Below are 19,629 nucleotides of genomic sequence, written 5' to 3' on the forward strand. Positions count from 1 at the left end.
ACTCCCGGAAATTGTCCTGCACTGCCTCTGTATAGGTGCCGCCATTCTCAGCACACTGAGGGTCCAGGTGCCAGGGTCTCCTCCAGCCCAGCTAGGAATAGGTAGAGCCCTCATGCCCCCAGGTGGGACAGGTATATCACCTTTATATTGTTAGGATGAGCTTTGATTCTTTATTTACCCTTCTAACGCGACACACCAAGAAATGACCGGCCCGTTATTTAATAAAAAATAGCTTTGTGCTCCTATAGCAAACCCCTCACACAGCTCTCGTGCAGGCTGTAAGCAGGGCAGCCTTTGATGGGGTCCTCGGGGCGGTGACGTCATGCGGAAGTCAGTGTCATGCCACATGGTGCTGGTGTGTGGTTGTCCTGTAGGAATCGTGCTGTGATCTGTGTGTTTATGCTGTTAGTCTCACGCACTGATCGCACAGGTGAGACTAGATGGCTATTATTGTTCTGGTTTCTAATATGTAGTCATTTAATAGTCTGTAATGGTGTGTTATTGGGAGCTGATTATCTAAGGGTTTACACTAATCTGGGAGCTAATCACGTGCTGCTGGTATGGAATAGATTGACTGGAGGTAAAAGTATTATTTCTGATTGCACTAAGTCCCAGCTTTGAACTGCCTGTGTAGGATAAGGGGGCACTGCCACAACCCCATGCATGACAAGTGTGATACATCTCTTAGGTGTACTCACAGACTTATCAGGAGCAATGTAACCAGAGGCAGAACAATGTCTAATGCTACTTAGGCCAGCTGATGGAAGAAATGTTATAGAAAAAAGGTTAGTTTTAGTGAAGGCCACATGTTAGAATGTTCAGTAAATCCACATATTGTGACAGCTGATAATATATGCAGATCATAATTTTACCTGCTTGGTTAATATTGGCAGAGCTTTCCACCTCCTGAACCACCCTGGCCAATAAGGAAGCTGCAAAGATGGAGGGGTTGTGTTCCAGATTTCCTTTTACAGGAAATGATATGTTGGATGTAACATCAGCTTTGTCCCTACAAATCTACTCACTAGTTTGTTACTTTTCCTATTATATTTTCATAACACATTCAGTTTGATTTCCCTGGCTACTTAATTTGTTTACCATATTGCTAAGAGTTCTAAACAAACAATTTCTAAATATACTGTTTTCTGAATGCAGTGTCTCTCTTATCTGTGATTGATTATTGGATCTGTGAAGATATTGAAAGAAAGAAGTAGTAAGCATTTTTTGACCATTACATATGATAACTGAGCTGTGTAGATGTTACAGTGCCATTCTGTCCTAATGTAGAGGGGAGGATGAATAAGTAGCATCCCGGTTCCCCCTCTCCTCCATAGGAATGCACGTTTGTTCCTGATTAGTTGTTCATAAATCCATCATTCTAGGATGGAGACAAGACCAGTCACCCTGCACAAAGAGAACAAGTATCAGTGACTGGTCTTTATTATAAGACACATAAACCCAACATCACTTCAGTTAATGAGACAGGAATAGCATCAGAGTACATGTACCACGTATATTTAGACATTATTTTGTTTGGAAATCAATAAACAAGGGTGCACAGATCTTTTATTTAATGTCACGACTCTGCTTTGAAGAAGACTAATTATCTTGTGATGCTGATGGTGATAAAACAACTCAAAAACTGTAATTTATTGTTAAATTGAATATAATGAAAATATTTTTTTTTAGACCTAAATTTGGACTGAAGATAATTTATTTCTGTCTTCTCCTTTTATGTTTAAATCTTTCAGATATATTGTCCTGAAAATGGAGTACATGCAGGGGCCGGCCACAAGCAGCCAAGGCAACATGTAGGTAGTTTTGATTTTGGAAAATGTAAAATTTTAAACTATAATTTAGGCAGACTCAAGAAACTTAAATAATTGCAGTTTTGTTGTCATCAAAGTGTCTATGGTCATTTTTTTTGTGGATAGTGTGGGGAATGCTTAAAATCTCTCAAGTTTAATTGTGTCCCCAGTTGATAGACTAATCTGTCCTAGTGACCAATGTTGTCCTCAGAAGAGGTGTGGATTCAGGTTCCAGTGCAGACACCTGTTCCAAAGACAACTGGAAATTTGCTTGCATTTTTCCTTTTTCTTGCATTACCAGGACTGGAAGTGAGGGATAATGTCCCCAGAAAGAAAAAACTGACAGTGGTTTTATGTAATACCTAAATATTTAATAGACCTTAGATTGGAAGAGGGAAAGCAGCATAATGGCAATTCAGTTGGTGTCCTAACAAAAGACAGTTTTTATTATGAGGCCCCAATAGTTTCAAAAGTACTGGGTTGCAAAAAAAAAAAAAAAAAAAAAAAAAATTATATTGAGTTATATACCTGCACAAGCATACAATGACAGAACAATTTAATCCTCTGCCTGTCCACAGATATACTGTGGATACCTGTGAACATAGAATTATGGGAGCTGCTACTGCTTATTTAGTCCTTAAAGGTGCAGGCTCTGGAGCTGTCACTGTGATGCTATTTGTCTCTAAAGGCAATAATATAAAATTTAAGAATCAGTCCAGTAGGATCTGATTAAGAACATGCAGTGACTAATTAATTGGCAGCAACACACATATTTCTATTGATAATCATAAACTGCTTAAAACAATATTGTGCCCAATGGTTTGAATTCAGAAATCAGCCCCAAGTTTAAAAGGTATGTGGCTTGCAACTTCTGAGTCGTCTTGTGAGCATAAGACCAGGACACCAGCAGCCCTGCTCTCATTTCTCTGCCTGCACATACTTTTATCTGATGGTAATCACTTCTTTCCTTACAGCCTGTAAGTAGAGAATCAACTCCCAGTGGATGAAAGTATGTACAAGGATGAGAGGTGGAGAAATGAGCCAATCTGGTAGAGGAGGCAAGGAACACGGCTCTGTTCTCACTGCACTGTTGTTTTGCGGGATGCAATCATGTCATTTTTGTCTTACAGCTATAAAAAGTAATCTAGAAATAAAGTTAAAATAAGTGTCTTAAAACAGAGTTTCACAAGGGTCTTTTAAGATTTTGTTTAGCCCAACCATAAAGTCATGCAGACTATAAAAATATTCAGTAACTACCTCAGCCTAGAGCTTTCTATATATTTTGATTCAGTTATCATCATAATCATAATATCATAATGTTTTTTTGTTTTAGTCTTTGTTGCCAATGTGGCATTCCGATTCCCCCAAATCCTGCGAACATGTGTGTAGCATGTCTGAGAACACAGGTTGACATCAGTGAAGGAATTCCAAAGCAAGTTTCAGTTCATTTCTGCAAGCAATGTGAACGGTAAGATGGAGGCAATTTCTATTCACCTGTTTTTGCTTTATACTAGTTGTAAAGTGAATATAAGTCCTTTAAATTGTTTCCAGGAAATTTGATTTTGTATTAACTCTTTACATTGAAGTATTTTTTTCTTACTTATTTCCCTCACTGTAAATAGTTATTTGATCCCCTGCTGATTTTGTACGTTTGCCCTCTGACAAAAAAAATGACCAGTCTGTAATTGTAATGGAAGGTTTATTGTAGCAGTGAGAGACAGAATAACAACAAAAGAACCCTCAAAAACCCAGTGCTCAAAAGTCAGAGCTTGATGTGCATTGTAATGAGTGAAATAAGTATTTGATCCCCTATCAACCAGCAAGATTTCAGGCTCCCTGGTGTCTTCACTGTATGCAGGTAATGAGCTGAGATTAGGAGCACCCTCCGTAAGTGAGAGCTCCTAATCCAAGCTTGTTACAGTACCTGTATAAAAGACACCTGCCCACAGAAGCAATCATTTAATCAGATTCCAAACTAGCCACCATGGCCAAGACCAAAGAGCTGTCTAAGGATGTTAGGGACAAGATTGTAAACAATCGTGTAATTGTGACAACAGCTGGCACGATAATTTGCAAATGGAAGAAACACAAAATAACAGTCAATCTTCTTCGTCTGGAGCTCCATGCAAGATCTTCCCTCGTGGAGTTGCAATGATCTTGAGATTAGTGACAAAGCAGCCCAGAACTACACCGGGGGAACTTGTCAATGATCTCAGGGCAGCTGGGACAATAGTCACCAAAAAAACAATTGAAGAGACTGCAAGGTCCCCCTGCTCAAGACAGCACATGTACAGGCCCGTCTGTAGTTTGCCAAAGAACATCTGAATGATCCAGAGGAGAACTAGGTGAAAGTGTTGTGGTCAGATGAAACCAAAATTGAGCTCTTTGGCATCAACTCAACTCACCATGTTTGGAGGAAGAGGAATGCTGCCTATGACCCCAAGAACACCATCCCCACCGTCAAACATGGAGGTGGACACATTATGCTTTGGGGGTGTTTTTCTGCTAAGGGGACCGGAAGCCTTCTTCGCAATAAAGGGACAACAATGGATGAGGCCATTTACCCTCAAATCCTGGGTGAGCAAATCCTTCCCTCAGACAGGGCATTGAAAATGGGTCGTGGATGGGTATTCCAGCATGAAAATGACGAAAAACACACGGCCAAGGCCACAAAGGAGTGACTCAAGAAGAAGCACTCGAAGGTCCTGGAGTGGCCTTGCAAGTCTCCAGACTGATTGATGGGGGATCAAATACTAATTTCACTCCTTACAATGCACATCAAGCTCTGACTTTTGAGCACTGGGTTTTTGAGGGTTCTTTTGTTGTTATTCTGTTTCTCACAGCTACAATAAACCTACCATTACAATTATAGACCGGTCATTTCTTTGTCAGAGGCAAACGTACAAAATCAGCAGGGGATCAAATATTTCTTTCCCTCACTGTATCTATTGTATCTTTTATTTTAATTAGAGAAACTGTAAATGCTGAGTTTAGACTTAAAGCTGTTCTTAAAGCTGGTTGGTCCTAAATATAACATTTAAAGGGAACCACTGAAAGATTATGTAAACTGCTATTGCTCCCTATAAGTAATACTTATTGCCTGGATAAAAAACTGATTTTTTAGCTGGACTTTTTAAGGTCACACATTCAATGTCTTATAAATTTTTCTTAGCAAAGCAGGTTTAGTATAAATAAATATACATTAAGAATCAAAAACTTTTTTTAAAAAACAACAAGCAAATCACATTTTGTTAGTCTCTCCACATTATATAGTTGTTTTCAACGTGTTTCGTGGAAACAATCCACTTCTTCAGGAGGAAGTCTGGAGCTGCAAATTATATATATATATATATATATATATATATATATATATATATATATATATATATATATTTGTATTCATCAACTATAAATAAAAATACACAAATATACAAAAATTAAATATTAAAAAAATCAAACTTACATTTCAAAGTATAATAATCAAGTCCAAGATTATGTGGTCTCACTTCACTGAAAATGGTGACCAAAAAACAAAATCCCCCCCTCAATAAGTATGCAAAAGGAAGAAAAAATACTCAGCAAGACAGGTAACAGAAAACCGATATCCTGGTAGTTTTAAAATAAAAAATAATTGATATAGAAATCCATATTTTCAATTATTATATTTCAGTTATGGAAAATATGGATTTCTATATCAATTCATTATTCATGGAATTGTATATTTGAATGGCAAACATGGTTGCATCATTTCCCTCTCTAAAATTTGAAGAGAAAACATGTCATTTATTTGGGTAGGCTAGAACACTGTACTAATGAAAGATATCAGAGAAGAATTTCAGAAACTTCTTTATACTGGCAGGGAGTTTGCATCTCAAACCTTTCTTTTCAACTTCTCAGTCTGGTGGGTAATATAATACTTGCACAATGGTACTGTAATAGAAACCAGTTGTGAGGAAGTATAGGGAGTGTATCACTGCCCCCTCCTTTCTAAAAAAGCTAGTTTTCTGGCTTTGTTGCAGATCTATCTTAAAAAAACAAAAAACAAAAAAACACAGCTGAACGACTTGAAATATTAAGGCCAGAGAGCATCAAGAAGCTTGTATTTTTATTATGCGATCAGCAGTGGAAGCCTTAATGTTATGTAAATGTTAATTGAACCTTATTTAGATCCCTATTTATTGTACAGTGCTGCATAATATGTTGGCGCTATATAAATACTATTTATTAATAATAAGTGTAACAATAACCACAGTGTATTATTTCTGCTGACTATGTGCTTTTCTCTTTAATTAAAAGACCTATCTATTAAAGTGGCCACATAATTGTTTGGCCAGAATATTAAGGTGCGTACACACTTCCAATTTTTATCGTTCAAAACGAACGACGAACGATCGATTGGGCAAAAATCGTTCGTAAAAAAAGTAACCAACGACGCCGACGAACGAGGAAAGTGCCTAACTTGTTACACCACATTCATTTTACTATTACACTACTACAAAGGATTACACTCTTAAAACTTAGAACACTAGTAAGTTGGGTCACAATACACGGCATAGGACAGTTGTGGCAAAATACATAGAATGGAAAAATTGGATATACTAACAGGGCAGGCATTACAAAGTTGTAACAAATTATAGGGAGAAGGTAGAACACTGAAACAATAAGATGTTACTGCATACCCATGGCATAAACAACTGGGAGCACTAATTTTCCCGTGATTGCCACACTCCCTTTTTTTTTTTTTGACCACACGGCTACAGCTTGGTACCACCCCGCTGAAAAAAATTGTGTGTGTGTATATGTGTGTTTTTAAACTAGTGCCATAGCCTTTTTCAAGTAATCTACCTTTCTTTGTGTCAGGTTGTACTAGACTCACCTGATTCTATGAAGTCTGCCTTCTCTTCTTGTCAGCACATGAACTATTTATCGCTATCTTTTCTTCCTCTAACTTTCTAGTCTTGATGTAGTTGAGAAGTCCAATAATATAAGTTATATTTTCCCAGAGATTATTATTATTATTAAATGGTTTTTATATGGTGCCAACATATTACTAGAACTGTCCATTAAATAGGGGTTCCAAATGACAGACCGATACAGACAGTGACACGGGAAGAGGAGAGCTTACAATCTAGGATTAGCTGCAATGAGCCCCTGCCCCCCACAAAGAAAAAATATTCATGTCTTCATACACTAATACCTAGGCTGTTATGGACAAGTGCTCCCCCCACTCCATTACCTTTCTTTCACCCAGCAACTTTTTCCCGCATAAGTTCTTTACTATTATTGGACCTAAGTCAACATACTTTTTTTTTTGTTTTTTGCATCAGACAGGTTTTATATTTCCTTAGTCTATATAAAAAAAAAGCCAAATACAGCAGGTCAAAAGCAGTTCAACTGCAGCTCAAATTCATCTACCAATGATGTCTGATTGTCTCCAGAAGTATCAAACTAATGCTGACACAGGTCATTATTATTATTTTAAATGCTATTTAACCCCCTAACCGCTAAGCCCGTAATTTCTCTCACTAAATATTTTTGCTCTTTGGATAACCCCGTATTTTTTCGCCTACACTAAAATCCCCACTTACCTGGTCCCGCTGTGCTAATCCAGCGTCGGTTCGTTACTTTTTTACGAACGATTTTTTGCCCAATCGATCGTTCGTCGTTCGATTGGAACGATAAAAATTGGAAGTGTGTACGCACCTTAACGCTCAGGTGGTTAAACCTTTAATCTCTTTAGCTTGTTTTAACACTGTTTGCTCATTGCCATTGTAGTCTCTTTATATTCACTGTATCTTGTGCATCTACAAAAGCTTTGTTCACATCCATCTCCTCTCACACTATATAATAGAGTTTTTTTCCCCCTTTAGTAAGTTTCACATTTACATGTGTGAGCTGCTGTCCTGGTGGTGTTTGAGTTATCAGCCCAAATGAAAGTAGAATTTACTATAAAAAATACATTTGTGACTTGCAGCTCATCAGTATTACAGACAAAATTTACAAATTTAGCTCTGTGACTGTATTACCAGGGAAGAAACATTTGGCTTCTTTCATTCTCTTGTTAAAAAACCCTGAATTTTGCTGCACAGTATTCTCTAAACAGGGCCATGTAAAACCAAGGACAATGATGCAGCTCAATTGATTTGCAGAGTGAATTGAAGCTGTACAAGCATGAGTGAGCCCTACATTAAAACTTCTGTACAGTGAATACAAAATATGAATGTCAAGATTTAAATGGCAATGAAAGGAAATCTAAGTTGCAATTTGCTATCAGTTAAAGCAGTTGAAGTGCAGATGTTTCTCTGGGAATAATGAACAGTAAAACATCTGTTCATCCTATGTAGCACTAATACCCGCTGCAGGTGACTTTCCAAATAAGAAGAAAGCAGGGCCGCATAAACCCTATTGTTGCTGCTGTATGTTTTCCCTGATAATCTGCACCTTCATCTCTTTACTTCTTCAGCCATAGGGTGGCCACTGACAATGCAACTCTTCTGTATATGCAATGTCCCAGCACCCAGCTTCTGCTCTTGGAATCTTACAGGCACCTACAGTGTCCATCACTCTCTCTCAGGGAATGGTGGACTTTACTGGCAAATGCCATCTAACATCGTGGCCCCAGGTTAGTCATTAGTCATGGCATCGGTGCTCTGCGTGAAATGCAAAAATGTGGGAAACCGTGTGCTGGAGAAGAGGCCCAGTGCATCAAGGCATGGCATGTGTGACAAATGCAGACCTTAAGCTAAAGCTCAGCTTTATTATCTTATTGCCTTGTATGTTAAGTTGTTAAAGAAGATGTGTATATATTAAAGTTTTACCTTTTTGTTTTTAGGTATCTACAGCCACCCGGTACTTGGATTCAATGTGCCTTGGAGTCCAGAGAGCTGCTTACTTTATGCCTGAAGAAACTGAAGTCGTCTTTGAGTAAGGTGTGACTGGGTAGCTGGGTACTCTCAGCCTTTGGGGCTTGTGGACCACTAAATGCAGGGACTCCGGACCGCACATGTGGAGGGAGCTGTGTGTGACTCAAAGGGGAAGAAACTTCCCCCAGAGTGATGTCATGATGTCAGAACCCAGCCTGGTCCAGAGACCCAACCGCCCTGAGCCTGCGAGGCATAGGGGGGACATGGTCCGCAGTTCTGAAGGGTACACTGGCCAGAGCCACAACCTGTGGTCCTGTGGCATCCATTCAGATCTTAGACTTCAAAAGGTTATTTGAAGGAAAGATAAACTTCTACAGGTCATTTGAAGTGAGGACCCTATAGGGACATGGCAGGCTTTACCCTTTGTTGTCTGGAGTTATGCATTAGGCCTGTTTTGCACTCTCTGCATGCAGCATAACACATTTAAATCCACCTTTTTTTTAGAGCCATATCTAAGCATGTCTTAACATTTCAGTCCCCAAACAATTATCCACAGGCTATACCTTTTATCAGAAATTATGGTAAAAGAAGGGTGTGAATAGTTTTTGAGGTATGTGGTAAACTTCCACATTGATTAATATTGTGTAAAGGTGGATCACCACAACTTTGTTTTCTAAGAGTATTCCTTTGTTTTACTTTTACAGTTTATCATGGTCCATCTTTGTCAGTCTAGCCTTGCTTAAACATCAGTTTATATGCAATAGGTTATACAAAAACTTTTTTTTGACATTGATTTAAGCTTATTTATAAAATATGTGTAGAGCGTTAAAAAAGATCCTTAGACATATGCAGAGCTCTCCCCAGCCTAATTTAGCCCTGCACTTTTCAGTAACCACCCGGCTGTTTTTCGGTGGTTACTGATCAGTTGGGTGACAATACAGGGACTGCCACCCTACAGTTTCTTCCCACCCAGCTTAAAAAAAAGTTCTGGGTTGAAATTTGCATGTGGAGTTTTTTTGGATTAGCAACACCTCAGCATTTCTACCCTGTCTCTCCTCTCAATATGGATAAGTTGAACAAATTCAAATTGTTCCTTTGCATAATTTTTTTTCTAAATTCAATATTTTAGTTGCAATATTCTAGCACATGACATGACCCTGTTAAAGTATGTGCTATCTTCTAGAAGGCTCATAAACTGTAATCATTTTCTGCTAGGATGGGAAAGTGGTGTATCCCCATTAGGAAATTTTTCCTGGCTTCTGGTTTATGTGAGAGTTATAAGATTACAGAAAAAGTTATGAGGGGTGAAAGATGTCTCCTTAGCAAGGGTACAGATATAATTTACCACATCACAGAAACATTGTCTGAATTAGACACAGATGGCATTAAAGCACACATTAGAGAGAATGGAACCCTTTCCCAATATGCCAAAAAAAAAAATGTTTGGCTCAAGTTAGGCTTTACGGTTTTGTTCCGGTCTGCAGAATTTGTAGCGTTTCAGTAGTTTGGGTAAAGTACACTGGGAAATCACGGCTTGTGAGTCTTTCCTGCCACAAACACTGGATCAGAGCGAAGAGCTTATAAAGACTTAGCGACTGCATCTATTTTTACACAGCATGAAACAAAATCCAGTTAGCAACATTTAATGTTTATGTTGTTTGCGTCCAAGAATTTTGGACAGACGCATCATACCAGACTGGTAAACACATAAACAGCTCAGACATTTACAAAAGTTAGTTTATTAATCCTAGCATAACACCCAGATAATCATAAGGACGCAGTAATATAGGTTATGTTCTATTCTGACATGTTTAATGGAGCCATGTAAATATGCCAGTGCTGGACTCTGAGCGGCTATTACATTTACCTGTGCGATTTGTTCCATCCCTCTGCACTGTTAAATGTCTCCAATAAGGACAAACTATAACTCTACTTAACCCATCTAAAATGAAGTCACATTTTTTGACTAGAGTTTGTATTTAGGAAACTGCATTTTTATACAACATGCCCTTATGTTTTCTCCGAACACCTTACTCTGGCTCTCTCCACTGTCTGCTTAACAGGGTCGGAAAGGGTATGTTGTTTAAAAGCACACTTATCCTTTAAGTCCTAGGAAGATGGACTATTTTTTTCTTAAATGCTTCAACATCAAAATGAGCTGAGCCTGATCTAAGCATCAGATAGGTTAAAGCATCATTTTTAAACATAAACTGTCTGGCAAGTATCAGGTTTCTAAATATTCGTTTCTGATCTTATCTGAAATTGTCACAAATGTTTGCTCAACTCTTCCAAGGATTTTTGCATGACCAAGTAATTACTGGATATTTTTTTTAACGTTCTATAAACATAAGTTGAATAACAGAAAAAAATAATTGCCAAAAATCTTAAGGATACAGTTTGTATTGTGGGTTTTATCTTTTTCTCACAGCTTTGCAGCTTCAGAAATGATACAAGATTTTCAGATAAGCTCTCCCATTAGTGTAACTATAGAAAAGATTTTGTGTTTACCAGTGTTTAAAATGGAATAGGATATCATCCAAAGGATTTGTATTTCTGTCCATTCAAGAGGTGACCTGACTTCACTACTGCAGTTAACACTTACATATCTTGTCCTGCCTTCCAAGTTCATGGTTAGATGAAAGAACGCTCTGCTCACTCTTGTTGTCGGCATATTCTTCAGTGACATGTAAACACTGCATCATAACTGATTTGCTGCACCTCCCTTCCATTTTGAGCACTTTTGTACATGGGGCATGAAAGAGGCTGATTCCAATTCAAATTTAGGGACTTCCATTTATTGGACAACTCTACTTTTATTTCTGTGTAATGGCCCCAATCATTTCATTTCCCTTATGTGAACAGTTTTTTGCGGGACATTTTTAATTTTTAAACATGCATATATACAGTACCTGCCATTTTAAAATATGTATACAGTATACATAAAATACATATGTATGCATTACAGACACTGATTTCTTTGCGATTACCTAATTACTCAGGTATTTGAACTGAATCAGCGCACTGATAATAAGCAACTCATTTATTTTTAGGTTCTCAGTAGGATCTAATGTACACAAGCCATGGGAGCTTCTATCTGTTGCAGCATCCTCGTCATAGTACACCTCATCACCACCCCAATGGTAAATGGGGTAAATTATCATACACCTGTCCCCTGTTTTGGGACTGATGCCCAAGCACTTAGTGGTCAGCAGATTGATCGGTCAAGTAAAAGTTATTTCTGCTCTTGTGTGTAATAGGCCTTTCTTTGCGTACTAGAAACCTCTGACTCCGCTGTCTGATATAGAATGGGTCATTGTGATGATTCTGAATCTGGTAAACAGTCTTCTATCAGTACAGCTAAAATAGATGAAAATGAAAAGAATACCCCCCCCACTACTTTGCTCAAAAAGAATACACTAAAATATTATAATACAATATTTCATAGTTACCTAATATATTATTAGTTTGTCCCACTATTCTAAAAAAAAACACTCAAGACACTGTGATTTCTTATTCTGATTCTTAATATCAACAAAGACCACATAATCAAATGCAGAGGCTGTTAACCTTTGAGTTTTTTTACTTTTGAGTGGCCATGAGTAACTTTAAAGCAAACCCTCTAATAATTTATTTTGAAGTTTATCACACTCTTTACCAGTTCAGTGCTGCTCTCCTGGTTGCTGGGATAAAGGACACCCAGCGTCCTTCCACCTACTTCCTTTAAAACCAGACTTTTATTATCAATCTGTCTGGGTTTACAGTTCACACATTGTAGCATAAGAGCCAGTATTTGCAGCATTGAGAACTATTGATTACACTGGGGAACACATTTTTGTTTAGTTAGATCTTACACTTTTTTACTAGTTTTTGGGTGGTGAATCCAGAAATGACCCCCGTTTTTTTTATATCACATCCAGTTTTTACGATACAGGGTACCCTCCATTTTTGTCAAAAAACATACAAATTTTACATACAATGAAAAAATATTGAAATAATAACTTGAATGTACTGTTTTTTTTTTGTTTTTTTTTGTTATTCTATGACATTTTTTTTACAGTAAAACATTTGAAAATTAATCGGGTAAGCAGTTAGGGTAAAAATTTACACTTATAGCTTTTCCTGGAGTGTTCAGTGTTAGGACAACAATAGTCAGCCATCATATGTACATACCATCTACCCTGATACCATCCTCCCATGACCTTCAAATCTTGGAGGAATCATTCACCATGCTCATCACTGACTGCACCAAGGTTTTCCGGGAAGTTAGAAAGATGGCTATGCAGAAAATGCACCTTGATGCTCATATTGCAACCAAGCATTTTGTAGCTCTCCAAGAGTTTCTGGACAATTTTTGTGTAATTATTTGCTCGTGTGTTTTCAAGAAAGTCCTTGACAATGGCTTTGAATGATAACCAAGCATTCTTTTCGACTTCTGACATTGTCCTGATGAAATGTTCATCTTTGATGAGCTTCTGAATCTGTGGACCATCAAACACACTGGTTTTTATTTTTTCAAATGACAGGCCAGGAAATGCCAAAATGAGGTACTTGGAAACAGTCTCCCTCAGTTGGCAAAGCTTTAAAGAACTGCTTCATCAGACTCCGTTTCATGTGCAGAGGTGGGAATATAATATTATTTCTATCAAAAAGTGGCTCATGTAAAATGTTTGGATCACCTGGTTTTAGGGCAGATCTTGGAGGCCAATTCCTTTCCACCTAATGCCTCTCATGAGCTCTGCTGTCCCACATGCACAGATAACAGGGATACTTGGTGTATCCGCGTTGCTGACCAAGAAGGAAGCATACCATTGTAAGGTCAATACAGATGACCCAAATATGTTGGTGATATTGCAACAACTCAATGACTCCCCTTATGTGTGCATATTCTTCACAAAGAGAAACTGAATGGCCAACTGGGACTGACCCAAATATATTGACATTGTGAAGGAGGACATACTTTAAGCTCCGCTTTGAGCTATCGATGAATAGTAGCCATTCAGTTGGATTATAGATTGGAATTCCCTATTCCTCAATTAAACCAGGCATGTTATGGCAATACACAAAGCCACTGTCAGTTCTAAAGTACTGCAGAAATGCAATTTCTCTGGTACGATACCTTTGTTCCTTTTTCAAGTAAGTTTTTCTCACACAGTCTTGATGCTAGGAGTTCTGAAGCCTTCTTCGATGGTCCCAAATCACTCAACTCATGCTGATCAAATCCCTTACGAACAAAGTTCTCTTCAATTTCAACTCTTCATCATTGTTGTCACCTAGTTCATCATAATCATGTTCTTCAAGAGAGGGTAGTGTAATGAAAACCGGCACTGGGATTTCATCTGAATGAGCCAGGGGCGTATAGTTGATGGTAGACTGGAATACTCTGTTAGATTTATTTTTCTTGTTATATCCTGAAGTTTTCATTATACAAAAGTAACAGTCACTGAAATTATCTCCTGGCTCTCGCCAAACCATAGGTATACCAAATGGCATCTTATCACGCATTTGTCTATCTGTAAACCCTTGACACACTGTTTGCACACCTTATGAGGGGCCCAAGACTTATCTTGATCACCAAGTTTACCTTTGAAAAATGCCAAATAGGCTTTCCCTACAAATATGCTGATGTTCGCCCTTTGACTGGGAAAGGTAAAACTGCCACAGATATAACAAAATGAATCAGGGTTGTTTAGGCACTTACGACGAGAAACAGCAGAGCCAGACATGACCTGAAAGAAAGGAAATACGTGTGTAAGTAGAAAAATAAATTTTGCTTATTCACTACGTAGAGCAGCGCACAACCTCTGACCACACTGTCTTGCATGTAAATGAATAGCCTATACAAATCCACGCTACAGTAATCGCATTAATATAAGCGGTAGAGAAAAAACATGACGTGATAAAAGAAAACGAACTGCACTTTTAGAATCAGCAAACCTATTTTAGTGTAAATAAGATTAAAAATTTAAGTCAACAAACAATTTGTTCAAAATTGTTCCCCAGTATTATCATATAAAGTGATGAGGTTTAGATCAAGATTATATAAAGAAAAGACTTATTGCAAATTTTAAAATATGCAACTGGTGCTTGGTATACTGGTACTCTGTTTCTTTTCGAGGTAACCTTATATGATTCCAGTTAGCAAGGTTTTAAATACACATCTCATTTTGTTTGTTCACAGATAATAAACAGTACTTTTGTCACCATTGATTTTTTTCTGGCACACTTTTTATAAAGAGCCTGAAAAGGGCAGAGTTAGCACCCAATCCAGCACGCTGTAGTTTTATGATGGCTGCTTATGTGGCAGCTTTTATGTAGTGCGATAGTAGTACAGCCCTGTAGGCACAACATCTGCAGTTAACAGCTGAAATGCTTGCTTCCTAAGTACTTGCTCCTCTTCATTTGTTAGGAATGTAGAAACTCTAAATGCTAATGCTAATTTTTCTGGTATTACCTAAAATGGTTTTAACATTGATATGAATAATTCCATCTATCTTTTAATGAATATGCCTTGTAGAAATGAATAAAATATAATTATACCGCATTCTTTCCATCCAGGTGCGGCTTATAGATGCTGGCTTTATTTGGACTGAGCCCCATTCAAAGAGACTTAAAGTGAAACTAACAATACAGAAGGAGGTAGGTGGCCCTACAAAGGAGTATTGCAGATGTGTGGGTAATTGTCTTGAATATTGTTGCTGAAGAATAATCCTCCCGTCTGTTTCTTAGCAATAACAGCAGTATGTCAGTTCTTTATAATAGTAGCATGTGCAGTCATGGAATTGTGGATGTATGCCTTCAGAATGTAAAATGTAATAAAGAGCGTGGGTTGTAAAAATGCTTTCTCTCTCCCACAGGTGATGAATGGCGCAATCCTCCAACAGGTCTTTGTAGTGGAATATGTGGTTCAATCACAAATGTGTGATGATTGCCATAGAGTAGAAGCTAAAGATTTCTGGAAGGCTGTGGTCCAGGTCCGACAAAAGGTAATTCTGTCACCCCCATTTTTATTGGGAATTAGTAATAATAAAATGTTTTGGCCTATGCACCCTCACTTCATGTTGCATAAGAGCAGTCTGTACAGCAAGATTTGATAAGGCATTGTCAAAGCTTTTAACCTTTTGGAACACTTTCACTGCTTGCTCTAGAACCCTTTGGAAGATACAACAACAAAAACTTCCAGGCCATTACATTTGCTGAGAGTATGGTTGTTTTTGTACAGGGAATCTTTCAGCTTTCTTGTAGGTACAATTCTGATGGCTTTCAAACCATCTGATCACATCTCCAGTCATTTTGAAAGTCTATTTTAAGGTACACACCCTTTAAAGGAATATGTTTAACCCTTGAGGACTAGTTTAAATGTCAGGTGACATGTGTGAGGTGGTATTGACATAAATGAATAATGATCTAAGAAATGAAATAAAAAATTTTTAGTCCCCTGCTTTTCAGTGACATGCGATTCTTTATCATTCTGGATATGTGGGATACTTTGCTGGACGTCACTGCTTAGACATACACATGGCATCAAACTTGTAGTCCTCTCTTAATTTGATTTTTGATTTGAATTTTATTATTGCTGGGAATCCATTAAACACAGACTATTTGTAAATGTGTGGTGGTAAACCAAGTTCTTGGCCATCACATGATATATGTATGCCTTTAACCTGGAATAATTAGCAATTGACAGTCTTGGCCTTGTTATATTTAAAATTCCAAGTTCAGTTTACTTAACACCCATGACACTTGTTAAAAAAAAAAAACACTTGTTAAAAAAAAAAAAAGTCAAAAATCTGAAATATGTGTAATTTGTTTTATTGTCCCACTTATCTCCTACATAATGTTTGATATACAGTAAAGGAAATATCATAATGATAAACCTTTTGTTATCTTCACTTTCACTATATTTAAAGGACACAGCTTATGTATCCTATTTTACAGGCCCAGTATTTAATTCTTCTGAACACATTTTGTTTTTCTTAGGTTCTTCATAAGAAGACATTTTATTATTTGGAGCAAATTATTTTAAAGCACAGACTTCACCAGAACACTCTACGTGTCAAAGAGATCCATGGTAAGCAATATTGTTCTAAATTTTTTTTTGTGTGTGTAATTTATCACCAAGGTTTATTAGAGCAGTTGTACTGATCATATCCAGAAAAGTGCGTTAACACACCCCAGTTAAACTAAACCAGTACCCCTTCATTACATATTGTACAAAATCATACTACATTGCTCACAGCTCATATCCACCTATGAAAGTATAAACACATTTGTATGCATAGAGGACCCTCCAGAGTTTTTGGAGTAAGTAGGTGTAGGTTTAGTAAAGCTCAGGAGGGATATGGATGATAGTCTTTCACTGAAGTGTAGAACCGTATTTTTTTTAGAGAAGTGCTTTAATTCACCTATATATTTATAAAAGAACATTAAAAGTATTTACTGCATAGAGCTAGTATTTGTGCCTGGAACGGTCTTGATGCCAGCTTCCTGTGATCACCTGGTGGTGGGAGGACAAACATACTGAGCCTTGCAGCCCTGAGTCTTGCATCCCACACAATTGGTAATCTACAAGAATGCACATGATTACATGAGGAGAGAACATAAATATGACCACATCAATATGTGTTTCCCTTCAGTAAGCAGTTTCTGGTGGGTTCTGTACCAAGATGGATTGCCTGACAACAGATATAGTTTGCAGGATCATCAAGACCTGGCTGTTGAGTCTGGCTTGGCTGCCTGAATCACAAGGCTTGCTAACAATTAAAAATGTGTTGGCAAGTATACAGTAGACATAACAATGCTCCCATTGACTGGTTTGCCTACAGCTTTTTCACCTTTAATTACCTAATGTTTTGCCCCAGTGTAGTAGCTTCAGGAGAAACTGTAGTTATTTACAATGTAATGTGCTGGTATATTTTTGGACCGCATGATGAAACTAAATAAATAACTAATTTAACCTCCTGGGCGGTTCATTTCTGTCCGGATTTATATGTCTAAAAGTGGTACATTGTTTTTCATGAAAATTTATTTTACAGTATAATATAATAGTATGAGTAAAAGTTTGAAACATAAAATCATGTCAAAATAATAAATTAAATAAATTAAAAAAAAAAGTTTAAAAAAATATATATATTCATACTATATTATACTGTAAAATAAATGTTCATGAAAGACAATGTACTGCTTTTACACATAAAAAATCCACTGTATTGCATTCAATACAGTTTTTTTTTTTATTGAATGCAATACATATAGATTTGAAATTCCCGCCACGCCCTGAATGGAACGTCCGCACGCATCAACGTCACCGGTAACTCTCCAGTGACTCATCAGCTGCAGAGAACGTCGGCCGGAGGAAGCGAGAAGACGCGAAGGACAATTTTCTGTTGTTTTCTATTGTCAACGCACACTCGGTTACCGCTCTCAGCATCTTTTTTTTTTTACCCCGAGTCTGACTTTACGGGATTACCGCACGGCAGGCTAATATGGGGCAACATGTAAAATAATCTGAGTATTAGCTTGAAGCTTTGAATATATTACTTTCACATTAGGAGCTATCAATGTGCAGAGATGAGAAAGATTATTTATGTGCTGTGTAACAATTCTTTAGTAGCCGATTTTTCTTTTTTTTTTTTTTTGCTTTTGTTAAAAGTATTACTTAAGTAAACTTTTTCTGTTTTTCACTAGCTAGAACCGCCTATCGTAAGAGAATTTTTACAGCCAGTTGTTGCTAACCTGCTATATTGTTTTATAGATGGACTGGACTTCTATTATGCATCCAAGCAGCATGCACAGAAGATGGTGGAATTTCTTCAATGCACGGTTCCCTGCAGGTAAAATACATTACAACTACCATTATTTCTTAGTGTGTTAAAAATTCTCATGTGTGTAGGACCACTTGTAAGCTAATGTAAATTTGTCCTTGAAGAATATCTTTAAGGGTATGAAGTGTTCTTCTTCCACATGCCTGGTCCTAGAGAAATGTCATTTCTGGTCACATCTGCTGTTATATTTCATTCATAAATTCCATGCGCACACACAAATTCTTTTATGGACACCAGGGTGCAGAGAAAATAAAAAATGACTTTGGGCAGTCTTGATAAATTGGAATTTGTATTTCATATGCATGGTAGCTCCATAGGATACCTTTTGTGATATATTTTTTTTTAAACTGCAAGGTTGAAATGTGTATGTTCCCAAATGTTCATGTGTTATGTTGAGTGGGAAGATTTTACTTAAATACCATTAGTTGCTCAGAGTTTATAAGATGTTAAGTTGTATTATGTGTAGGCAATATTTTCTACATTTTATTTATCCTTAGTATTGTTTTTATAAAACCCGCACACAGCTGTAAGATCTCTGCTCTGTTTATGGTATTATCAGCTAGAGTTTTGGTAACATCTCTGCTTTCATTTTTCAGTATAAAGTGTAGGGTTGATCCCTATATTTCACAAACATCTTAGGTTGACTGGCAAGTGGGTAAATGTATCATATGTCAGGTCAATCTTCTGTTCTCATAGCTATAATAAACTTAGTTGTAGCGGGCATGTAGTGGTATATTAGAAAAAAAAGACTTCATTATTAACAGTATTTTTATAGTGCCGACAAATTCTGCAGCACTGTACTTTAAATAGAGGTAGCAAATGACAGAGATACAAACAATGACACAGGAGGAGGAGGGTAACAGGGCTGAGGGAGGTGATGATTTACAGGTGGAAGGGGTGCATATAGTTGAAGTAGTACAGTAAGCTTCTGCTTTGTAGCCTTCTCTGCTGTGCTGTAAAATGTGCGTTCCAGGTGCTTTTATATTATCCTAGTGCTAAATAAAAAGCATGTGATATCAACTCGCCTAACTTTGGGGCATCTGTTTTGCTGCCAATGTTATATTTTTTTTCTAGATCAAAGCCAAGTGTTTTGGATGTCTGTTATGTATTAAAGTAGCTTCTCAGCTGTAAAAAAAC

The 19,629-nt window shown here is 37.4% G+C and overlaps 1 protein-coding gene across 1 annotated transcript in view; it reads left to right on the forward strand.

The window, feature by feature from the left end:
* The first annotated feature begins 279 nt into the window (after positions 1–279).
* Positions 280–19,629, forward strand: part of NMD3 (NMD3 ribosome export adaptor) — a 35,897-nt gene continuing 16,547 nt past the window's right edge. The window contains exons 1-8 of the mRNA XM_072408050.1: positions 280–430; positions 1,752–1,811; positions 3,142–3,276; positions 8,641–8,737; positions 15,227–15,307; positions 15,526–15,654; positions 16,649–16,739; positions 18,423–18,501. Of these exons, the coding sequence (XP_072264151.1) occupies positions 1,768–1,811; positions 3,142–3,276; positions 8,641–8,737; positions 15,227–15,307; positions 15,526–15,654; positions 16,649–16,739; positions 18,423–18,501 (656 nt within the window). The 5' untranslated portion in view covers positions 280–430; positions 1,752–1,767. The remainder of the gene's footprint in view (positions 431–1,751; positions 1,812–3,141; positions 3,277–8,640; positions 8,738–15,226; positions 15,308–15,525; positions 15,655–16,648; positions 16,740–18,422; positions 18,502–19,629) is intronic.

The sequence above is a fragment of the Pyxicephalus adspersus genome, chromosome 4 (assembly GCF_032062135.1).
Source record: "Pyxicephalus adspersus chromosome 4, UCB_Pads_2.0, whole genome shotgun sequence".
Lineage (NCBI taxonomy): Eukaryota > Metazoa > Chordata > Amphibia > Anura > Pyxicephalidae > Pyxicephalus > Pyxicephalus adspersus.